Source organism: Sinocyclocheilus grahami, unplaced genomic scaffold (genome assembly GCF_001515645.1).
Source record: "Sinocyclocheilus grahami isolate Dianchi unplaced genomic scaffold, SAMN03320097.WGS_v1.1 scaffold695.1, whole genome shotgun sequence".
Lineage (NCBI taxonomy): Eukaryota > Metazoa > Chordata > Actinopteri > Cypriniformes > Cyprinidae > Sinocyclocheilus > Sinocyclocheilus grahami.
The window spans coordinates 78,363-90,423 of NW_015505874.1; the positions used below are offsets into that span (position 1 = coordinate 78,363).

General features: G+C 33.9%; 1 protein-coding gene across 1 annotated transcript in view; it reads right to left on the minus strand.

Moving 5' to 3' along the window:
* Nucleotides 1–12,061, minus strand: part of LOC107559663 (trafficking protein particle complex subunit 9-like) — a gene marked incomplete at its 3' end in the record, with an annotated part of 86,581 nt that overhangs the window by 71,029 nt on the left and 3,491 nt on the right. The window contains exons 2-6 of the mRNA XM_016243563.1: nt 9,219–9,819; nt 5,047–5,192; nt 4,359–4,484; nt 2,834–2,860; nt 1,574–1,695 (exon numbers count right to left, since the gene is read on the minus strand). Of these exons, the coding sequence (XP_016099049.1) occupies nt 1,574–1,695; nt 2,834–2,860; nt 4,359–4,484; nt 5,047–5,192; nt 9,219–9,802 (1,005 nt within the window). The remainder of the gene's footprint in view (nt 1–1,573; nt 1,696–2,833; nt 2,861–4,358; nt 4,485–5,046; nt 5,193–9,218; nt 9,820–12,061) is intronic.

Consider the following 12,061-nt stretch of genomic DNA (forward strand, 5'->3'; position numbering starts at 1 on the left):
TGTTTGCAAGCACACGTACATATGTGAACGTGAACATGATAAACATGCTCCTAAACACTTCTATTAGTTTCATTCTTTCCCATTCACTTTGAATGGCTGGACATTTTTGACCGTGAACACCACAAGTGTGACTTTGTGCCTTTTTGTACAAAATAAAAGCCTTTCAAAACAAACTCCCTGATTAAACATTAAAGTACACTAGTGTGATAAACAGTGTACATTTTCATCAGTTTTTATTTATATTGTGAAAATTATTCATAAATAATGCTTTTTTCACTCAAAAAAGTAGGTGCCTACTTTCAGATAAATGAGGCCTACGATTAAATAGATGCAAATATAAATACAAAACCAGTCCTAAATGAAAGAAAAGAAGTTGACAAAAAGATTGAATCTAATCTTTGGTGATAATATAGCATAATGAGTGATTTATAAGCAATGTTTTGAGGCCGGGTCATTTTTGCCTGGGAACACCACAAGTGTGGCTTTGTGCCATTTTGTACAAAATAAAATAATTTAAAACCAAAATCCCTGATTAAACATTAAAGTACACTAGTGTGATAAACAGTACAAATTTTCATCAGTTTTTATTTAATATTGTGAAAATTATTCATAAATAATGCTTTTTTCACTCAAAAAATGAGGTGCCTACTTTCAGATAAATGAGGCCTACGATTAATCAGAAGCAAATATAAATACAAAACCAGTCCTAAATGAAAGATAAGAAGTCCAATCCAATCTTTGGTGATAATATAGCATAATTTTTGAGGCCGGGTCCTTTTTGCTCTGTAAACTCGTTAGTGTGATAGGGTTCTGAACACAACACAAGGGTTTTAATTATTTAATATTGTGAAAATTATTCATAAATAATGCTTTTTTCACTCAAAAAATAAGGTGCCTACTTTCAGATAAATGAGGCCTACGATTAATCAGAAGCAAATATAAATACAAAACCAGTCCTAAATGAAAGAAAAGAAGTCCAATCCAATCTTTGGTGATAATATAGCATAATTTTTGAGGCCGGATCCTTTTTGCTCTGTAAACTCGTTAGTGTGATAGGGTTCTGAACACAACACAAGGGTTAACTTGATGTACTAAACTTGATGTTAAAATTTAAAACTATATACACATATTTTTAAAAAATAAATAAAAAAAACTACTAAAAATGACAAAACACGCAACAAAATTACTAAAACTTTAACTGAAATTTAAATGAAAACAGAAAATATAAAACCAATTCAAAATATTAAAGGGATAGTTCACCCAAAAATGCGTCGTGGTACTCTCGTGAACGCACGTCGAAGACTGACACGGAAGAGAAGAAATTGTTGAATAAATTCATTCAAAGTCATTATTTTTGTTTTCTTTGCACACAAGAAGTCTTCTCATAGCTTCATAAAATTAAGGCTGAACCTCAGATGTCACATGGACTATTTTAACAATGCCCTTCCTACCTTTCTGGGCCTTGCGTTGCTGTCTATGCAGGGTCAGAAAGCTCTCGGATTTCATCAAAAATATCTTAATTTGTGTTCTGAAGATGAACTATCTAAACTCACATCCGTGTGCGTGAAGTTACCTTGCCGTAGTTAGAGATGGCCTCTTTGTATTTCTCGATGATGTCCTCCTGACTCAGGCAGTTCTTGGCACGACCGATCTCAGTGCTCGTGTCTGCACTGATGCCATTGGTCGTCAGAGCACCTGGACAGGAAGACAAGAGAAGGAACTATGATAAATGCACAACGAAAAATTAAGAAAACAAAGACAAAGAAACAAAGCCAGTTCTGTACTCTGCATGCCACTGTAACACTTCCATTCACGTTACCTTATTTTCAAACGTTATAAAGCCTACAGTCCATAATAATATTAAAGATTTTTGCATAATGCCGCTCTGAGATATAAGATGCTGCAAATGAGTTAATTTGTCTGATGCAAGACCTGGAACTCAACAAGCAATCTCTTGAATTAAATATGAAAGTCATCAAGAAACATATTTCGAGGAATGAGAAAAATAATTACACACTCAGGATGTTTATTAAAGAAACAAGAGAACAAATTTACCCTATTTACTTTATTAATCCTTGTCCCTGGTTGCATTGGGAACGATTCATCTGCGCATAATCTTTTATTAAACTTGAATAACCTCCTGGAATGGCTTTTCATAAATCTAATTCAGAAAATGCACATTGGAAATATGTATGTTGGGCCAAGAACTGTTGGTTTTACCTGGCAAACCGCATTAAAGAAATGAGAAATCAATTAAAAACAATTCAATCTTTTTATTTTATTATGTAAATTGAATCTCTTATTTTTAACGAGTCTGCATATGATCAGATAACTTTGAAATACAAATGGAAGCAAAACACTGACAAAACGTGGTAAAGTTGTAGCGTAAACGACACGTCCTACAAGTCCTATTGCATAAGGTCTAAACTAAATCTCTATGTCAAAACCATTAGTTACTAATAAATTATGGCTAAGTATTATCATCAAAAACACAAACTAATCTGTTCAGTAAAAATCTGTACTAAAGATTTTTATAATGGATGTTTGGTGAATCAGTCATTAACCTGATAGCTACTGCAAAAATCAGGAAGAAAACACAAATATCCCATCTAATGATTGCAAAAGTGTCAGCTGGAATCAAAAGTAAGGATTCAAATCCATGCACTGAAATCACTGTAGATATTTTCATTGCTGTCAGATCAGAAACACAAAAGGCCACCCAAACACCTGCACACATGCACAAGCACAATAAAGTAACTAAAACTATGTCACAAGTGCACAAACGGGCAAGAATAAGAGCCATATCTTGAGCTACACATGTGCTTTACTGTACCTGGATCAATGAGAACTTCTTGAGCGCCTGAAGACGGACAGATAAACAAACAGAGAGGGAGAGACAGAGAGATAGAACCTGGTTCACTCTTGGGCACAAGCAGTGAGCAGTGTTAGTACAGCACATATCAGGGCACAAAATGGTCTGCTATCACCCCGACATTGCTGAATCGTGATAGGATGTCAGTACAGCAGTGGGGATGAGCAGACATGCAGCAGGACTGAGAAGTGATGGGCTCTTCAGTTAAGTCATGTGGATTATTGTGATGTTTTTATCAGCTGTTTGGACTCTCATTCTGTCGGCACCCATTCACTGCAGAGGATCCACTGGTAAGCAAAGTGATGTAATACTAACTTTCTCCAAATCTGTTCCCATGAACAAATAAATTAATCTTCATCTTGGATGGCCCGAGGGTGAATACATTTTCAGCAATACATGTAATTTTTGTGAAATGTTGTATTTGGAAAGTCTCTATATCTTGAAAATTTTGATTTGACAATTTGTTATGCATTCATTTTAAGCGTGCAAATACTCTTTGAAACGAATGTAGTTGTAAATCTGTAGCAAAAACCCCACCACAATGTATTAATTAGCAAATTAAACATGCACAGTGGATATAGAAAAGAATCACCCCCCCCCCCCCCTTTAAATTAATTAAATTTTGTTGCTTAGCAGCCTGAAATGAAGACGGACACAGTTTTTGTTTTATCCAGGTGTATTTACTCAGTGCAACTTATAACATCCAAGTGAAAGAAAGAACACCAACAAGTCAGAAACAAAAAATAAAAAAACAGAATCACTGAGTTGGAAAAAGGATCACCCCCTTGTGTCAGTATTTTGTTGAACCACCTTTTGCTTTAATTACAGCCTTCAGTCTGTTGGGATTTATCTCTGTCTCTACTAACTTTGCACATTCAGACTTTGCAATACTTGCCCACTCTTCTTTGCAGACATCAGACACATAATTTAAGAGACATCCAACTCTTTCACTTACAAATTAATGCATGATGTAAATAAAAACATTATTTCAGTTTCCATAGGAGATCCTCACATTTCTTTCTTGAATGTATGTGAGTGTGGGGGGGAAAAAGCAAAGATATACAGAAGATCTACAACAGAATTAAATATGAACTCCAGAATCTCTCAAGCCACTAAAATGAAAAGATGGGGGGGGAAAAAAGTCATCTTGATATTTTTGGGGAAACCATTTGTTCAGACAAAAGCGATGCTATAGACATGTCTGACTGCACTGACCAGGTCTGTGTCTCATTAATGCATGATGTAAATAAAAACATTATTTCAGTTTCCATAGGAGATCCTCACATTTCTTTCTTGAATGTATGTGAGTGTGGGGGGGGGAAGCAAAGATATACAGAAGATCTACAACAGAATTAAATATGAACTCCAGAATCTCTCAAGCCACTAAAATGAAAAGATGGGGGGAAAAAAAAGTCATCTTGATATTTTTGGGGAAACCATTTGTTCAGACAAAAGCGATGCTATAGACATGTCTGACTGCACTGACCAGGTCTGTGTCTCTTTCCAGCATCGGCAGCAGAGGAGACGCCAGGTTTGCGGGCTCCGCTCTTCCCCGCAGTGCCTCCTGGGTAATGGAAGATGACAGACGCAGAACACAGCCCCTCCAAAGCAGCTGAGGAGCAACACATAAACCAGTTCACTGTTTCTATTCATCACTGGACAGTTGATCTGTCATGCAGGTTTTAAAGCAAGATGCTTGGAGTTGAAGGGTTGAGATTGTGACGAAAGTTGACAGGGTTTGTTAGCTGGCAGCACATGAGTTTAAAAACTGGATATAACTTTGCACTGGCATGCAAGTGACTTTATTACACCAGGGTTATTATAGTTAACTACAAACAAAAAAACTATTTATTTCAGTCTTTAACATCTCAATTTCATTTAGTTTAACTTGATGTACTAAAATAACTGAAATAAAAAAATACTAAAAAACTATATAGACATACTATAATTAAAAACATTAAAAATACTAAAACTTTAAACTTTAAATGAAAACGGAAAATATAAAAATAAAAATGTATTGTGTGTGTGTGTGTGTGTGTGTGTGTGTGTGTGTTAACAGATGATTTTATTATTTTATTCACCTATTAACATTTCAGATTTTTATTTAAAGAACTAAAACTAAATATTAAATACAAAAAAAAAGTTGTGAAAGTATCAATCAATCACCAGCTTACCTCCCAGCCATAGGAAGTCATTGACAGACCGCAGCAGCTCTACAGCCATGTGATAATGTACAAGCGCGTCCTGCAGCATGCCTGCCTGGAGACACAGATCCCCGACGTGCTTCCTCATGCGGCCCTGACAGCGTTTCTTGTAGTGCCTGAGCAAGAGGAGCAGCAACAGGCATCAGATAAATATTCAGCATTTATGCACAGAGCTTAATCGATGCAAGACACACTCGCAGCCAAGTGCAGGTGACGTCAGCCATATTTAATTCAAATTATTTTTTATCAGCGGTGAATCGATGTCATCTCATTTGGCTCTCCTTATATGGAACACAAATATGCTGATGTGGTTTTGCATTAAGCTTGGTCTTCTGTCTTAGCCCAGGATTTACAGACAGAGAGAGGGAAGCTGGAGCTGAAGATACAGATGCAGTGGGAAGATGATGCACAGGCAAAACTGGGAGGGATTTTAACTAAAGGGCTCACAAAGTAACTTTATGTCAGTAAAGTAATTAAATACATTTTTAAAAAATTAGGGATTTCTATTTTATAAACATGAGGAGGTAAAACTCTAGTGGAAGGACCCCTATAGATATAGATAGGTAGATGGTGTGCAAGAGGGTCAAGTGTTATTCAAGCTAGAGTCAGACAAAACAGGAGACATGAATTTCTTCATGTTAAGACTTTCATAATTTTTCACTTTTACATAGAGAGGATGTATCAGTAAACATATAATTACTTTAAATGATCAGCAACAGTGATTAAAACAATGTTTATATATTTTTTTTTAAATACTTTTTGACAGATTACAAATACACTAAACTATCATCTTGAAATCTTTCAATGCCATATTGGCATATATAAAAAATTATAATATTGACAATAACATCAACATACACACCAAATAAGTCGAATAAGTTTTTTTTTTTAATCAGCAAAAAAAATAAAAAAAATCACAGCTGCTAAATTTAATAAATGTTAAAATACAATACATATCTTAAATTATTTTATATATATATATATATATATATAGAGAGAGAGAGAGAGAGAGAGAGAGAGAGAGAGATCTATATAAAATTCTATAATAGAAAAATTAAAAAAAATAATAATATTCATATCATATACATCAATAATTATATTACTAGGATGATTATTTTAATAAATAATCAATTAGCCTAAACCTACACTATAGACCTCAAACTTCACATAGCTAATCAGTTATACTCATTTGAAGGTAATGACTTCTTATCTAGGAGACAAGAGTATAATATAAAATGTTCCCTTTCAAATTTGCCAAAAAAAATATATAATAATAATAATAATATTATTATTTATATATATATATTAGCCAAAATGTCTATCCATTAATCCCTACTATTATAATTAAATAACAAATATTAAATGAATTGCCTACTTTTTATATTACGTTATAAAATTTATATTTAAAAATAGAATTAATATTATTGCTTTATATTAATAAATATAATCTTTATAAACATATAATCTATATTTAACTTCTGCTCAAGAACTTACATCTTGCAAAAGAGCACTCACAGCTGAACTCAGAGAGTGTTTTCTATAGACACATGGATGTCATATTCAAATTCATGCTGCGACCGTAGATGAGATGAGCATAAAGCTTTGCGAGCAATCACTCATGAATTACTGAATGACATCCATGCATTTCTGCACTTCAAACAGACAGAGATAGTGAATAAGAAATGCAGTACACTTGATCAAACACTTGACCCTGTCAGGCACCAGGACTCAGAGAACCTTGCCCGAGACTTTTTAAACAGGGATTCAAAACATTCTCACCATAAAGGTGAAGTGTATCATTTATGCACAACAAAACAGAACTACAAAATAGGAATATCCACCATTAAGCAAACAGAAGTTCATCACTGGTTTTATTCTAAAGCGACAGGTCGGGCAGCTCAACTAAAAAAAAATAAAAAATGACACACTTCACCTTTAAACAATCAACTCGGATGATATGAGGAACCAAAGACACAAAATCTTTTTCCATTCCTGCACATTGACTTGCATTTCAAAAAGTCTGAACTTTCTACTCTAAACTGAGACACAAGAGAATCGAGGTCCAACCACTGTGTCACTGACGGGGAGAGGAAGAGGCTGATCAGGTAAGAATGAACTAAACCGGCTCACCTTTTCACACCCAATAATAAACTCACAGGACAGTATGAAAGAAAAGAAGAAAGACAAATAAAACAAGGCAAAACAAGAGAAGGGAAGAAAAAACAACAACCATGAAAAACAAATGGCAAAACTCATGAAACAGGATTGAAGATCATGCACGGTTGATCTTCAAGCAAAACATCATATTCTGTGACTCTTGCATTCAGTATTTACCAGTCAATTCAGACTTCATTTAAAATCAATTCCGATCAGCAGATGAACTGCAAAGGGGTTCGTGAGATGAAAAAAAAAGTGAATAACACCTTAAATAATCATTTTAAAAAAATGCTTATAACAATATATAAATACATAAAATACATAATTTGTTTTTATTCTTTTATATATTAATTTATTTGACTGTATTATAAATATATAAACATATTTTATTTGTTTACTTGCGTGCCATGTGACCATTATGTTACATTAGAGAACTACTGTGTGCAAATGCTAATAATAAAAGCTAAAAGCTATATAAAGTGAAACAAACAAACAAACAAGCTAATAATTATCTAAGTCACAAAAAAGTTAAATAAATTAATCCAAAATAAAACATTTAAAACTAAAATACGTAAATATAAATAAATGTGTATATATCCTTAAATATATACAAATTATATTTGGTGTTGGTTAATGGCCACATGAATGATGCATGAATATGCTAATTTATTGTTCAATTATTACTATAAAACATTCGAATAAATAAATTCAAAATAACACACTTAAAAAAAATACATAAATCAAAATATTTTATTATTGAGATTGTATATATAAAATATATAAAAATATTTATATATAAAATCTGACACTTCAAGTAAATAGTTTAGGTCAAAGGGGTTCAGCTGACAAAAACGTTTGGAAAATCCATTGTCTAAATAAAAATAACGAAAAATAACAAGACAAAAACTCAAATCAATCAATATAAATGCTACAAATAAATGTAGGCATCACAACATTATAATGCTCAGTATAAAAATACATATATTAAGAGATTTGCAAAAGATTACATTTAATAGTGGGAATAAATTAATAGCCTTTTTCAAAAATAACTTTAAGTTATCACTCAATGATAGTAAAGCTAATCTAAAATGTAAATATAGAGGAAAATAGCATGTTCAAGTCAATAACTGGTCAATATATCCAAATAATCAAACAATAAATGTAAAAAATATATTTAATTTCAGCCGATAACCGATATAGTACCTGTATATTATGCATCCCTAATAGTGATGCTTGCCTTAGCAAGATAATAATGTTAACTGAAGTTTCATTCAGCCACACTTTTCTAGATATAAGCATATGGGTAATAGGTTTTCCAATAGACGATTATTCTGGTTACCAATAAAGATGAGCACTAGGGCTGTCAAAACTAATTTCGAATATTCGTCGAATTTAAAATAAATTCAATTTTAGGTGTGCGTTAAGGAGGCAGCCTTATCAGCGGCACACGAGATGCGACGACGATGTAAGTGTCACTGCATTTTAATGTTTTTGTTAGCCTATCCAGTTGAAGCCACTAGATGCGGCGCAGCTGCATTGCTAATTACAAATATTGCGGGAAAAGAGAACATCAATGTGGAGAAGATCTTGTTTACGTCAAAACTGAAACCAAGCCGTTTACACAGAATGCATATTTTGCGTGTTTTCTAGAGGGACATCTATTACTGTTGCACTTGGCTTTCGGCCCTTTGTATTAAACTATGAATACATACATGATGCTGTTTTGTTTATAGTTGTTTAAGCAACTTAAATCATTATAATTGGTTTTTAAACATTATGCACTTTTTTCACAGATAGTCATGTTATCTTATGCTTTGAATAAACGTGCATTTGTAATATTTTGCTCGATGCGCCCTCTTGTGGCCTCAAGAGAGAAGCCAAAAGCTTTTCTTCACCCTAACTGAAATTATGCATTTTAAATTAGAATTTAGTTTTTCAGCCATTTTGACATCCGTAATGAGCACATTCTCGAAGCCCAAACTCACCTGCTGTCTGTGTCCAAGCCCACAAAGTCCTTCTTCTCGAATGGCACACACAGCAGTTGTATCTTATCGCCGGATTTATCGGTTGCTCTGTCCAGCCTTTTGGACTCCAGGACAATAAATATGGACTCCACGAAATCCTCCACCCGCTTCTCCACATCAGGACAGTCGTCGTAGCTGGGGTAGAAGGCCACATCTGTCCGCTGCTGTTCGGCCACCTCCCCCTGCAGCCCGAACACCAGCAGCCGCGAGTCGTACAGCGTGGAGCCAAACACCTCCTTCTGCCCGTGGAAGCGGTCTGACGTCTGAGGCCACTCTTTGGCCGTGGTGCAGCTGGTCACTGAGATGAGACCCACCACTTTGCGATGGGTCTGAAAGTCGCCCCAATCGTTGTTCTCAGGCGGGTAATGGTGGCGGTATCTGATGAAGAGGACGCGCTGGGAGTCCCGTATGCTGACCTGGCACACGCTGGTGATGCGTTTGTAGATGCGGAAGAACTGGTCCTCTGGGACGATGCCCATGGGCTGGACCACCACCAGGACTGTCTGATGGTCCTCAGCACACTGCATGTAGTCTGGGACACTCATGTCTGCATACAGCAACTCTAGAGAAGGAAAAAAATCCACAAAACAGCATATTCATTTGTGGTTTCAAATATTTTGATGCCTGATGTATAGTAAATGCTACTTTTAAAACAACAGGCTAAATAGAAATTTATACTAAATAACACATTTTTATTAAGTAATTATTATATATATACTACCACTCAAAATTTGGGATTAGTAAGACTTGTAATGTTTTTTAAAGAAGTCTCTTATGCTCATCAAGGCTGCATTTATTTGATCAAAAATGCAGAAAAAAACGTAATCTTGCAAAATGTTATTACAATATAAAATAATGGTTTCTATTTTAATATACTTTAAAATATAATTTATTTCTGTGATGCAAAGCTGTATTTCCATCAGCCATTACTTCCGTGTAAAGTGTCACATGATCCTTCAGAAATCATTTTAATATGCTGATTTATTATCAGTGCTGGAAACTGTTGTGCTGCTTAATATTTTTTTGGAACCTGCGATTCTTTTTCCAGGATTCTTTGATGAATAAAAAGTTAAAAAGAACAGCATTTATTTGAAAATAGAAATCTTTTCGAACAATATACACTACCGTTCAAAAGTTCGGGGTCAGAAAATTGTTATTCTTTCTTTTTTTTTGAAAGAAATTCAAACTTGTATTCAGCAAGGATGTGTTAAATTGTTAAGAAGAGATTTATATTGTTAGAAAAGATTTATATTTTGAATAAATGCTGTTCTTTTGAACTTTGTATTCCTCAAAGAATCCTGAAAAAGTATCGCAGTTTGCAAAAAATATATATTTGGCAGCACAACTGTTGCCAACATTGATAATTCTAATAATAAATCAGCATATTAGAATGATTTCTGAAGGATCACGTGACACTTTACACTGGAGTAATGGCTGATGGAAATACAGCTTTGCATCACAGAAATAAATTATACTTTAAAGTATATTAAAATAGAAACTAGGGCTGTGCGATATTGAAGAAAAATGTGATATGCGATAACTCCTTAAATAATGCGATATTCGATATGCGATACGATAATGCTTAAAGTGCCACATGCTCAGATGAAACAGTTTTACTCAGCTGTTGCTGAGTCAGTTCTGTGAACTTCTTGAACTATCTTGTGTCATATATATATGGTTATTTGTATGCATGTATGTACCAAGAGTTCCTGTAAAACCACAACAAAATCCTTGTGTTTGCGCACACTTAAGTGGTGAATAAAGCTCATTCTGATTCTAATAAGAAAGCACCCCTACAACAACTTCTGAAAGTGAACGGTATGTGTTTTACTCGAGCATTACATAAAAATGTAAGGAACTGAATAATAAAAAGGAAAAATAAAACACTGCTTAGAATTGACTCTTTGAATTCAATATGCACTGATTCTTATTTAAGCTACAAAAGTTATTTAGGTGATTTTCTCTTTGTCTTTTGTTCATGGCCCCAAATATTGCAAGCTGTAGCGATATGCATATTGCGATATTTCGATAATTTCGATATATTGCACAGCCCTAATAGAAACCATTATTTTAATAACATTTCGCAAGATTACCGTTTTTTTTTTTTTTTCAAAGTCTCTTTCACAAAGCTCACAAAGGATGCATATATTTGCTCAAAAATGCAGTAAAACCTTTTGTAACTGAATATGTTATAAAATAGAATTTATTCCTGTGATGCAAAGCTGAATTTTCAGCATCATTACTCCAGTCTCCAGTGTCACATGATCCTTCAGATATCATTCTAATATGCTGATTTATAGAAAATGAATTATTGTTCTTATTATCAATGTTGAAAACAGTAATGTATTGTAATGGTCTGCTTGACAGAAATGCATGTTTAATCAGCATTTAAATACACACTAATAAAACAGGAGTACTGAATTAACTTCAGTAATCTTGTTAATAAAACAAGTAAATCAGTGGGGGAGAAAAAAATATCACTAAATGTTCCATATTTGACACATTCATAAACATAAATCGAATAAAACATTATAACATCTAGCATTATAAACAAACAAACCAAATAGCCAAATGTTTCAGCCTTGCATAAAACAATCATCGTTGTTTGTTTGTTCATTCAAAATAACATATTTGACAACATTTGTGTTTGTTTTGGTCGGATTTCAAAGCCGTGTTTGAATGAAACATCTTCAGATATCAATATGGCAACAGCGTTTTAACGTACGCAAAGAAAGCCACAACATAGAAAGTGTCAAATGTATTCCAATATAACGCTGACAGAATAATTATATGCTTTTCAAATA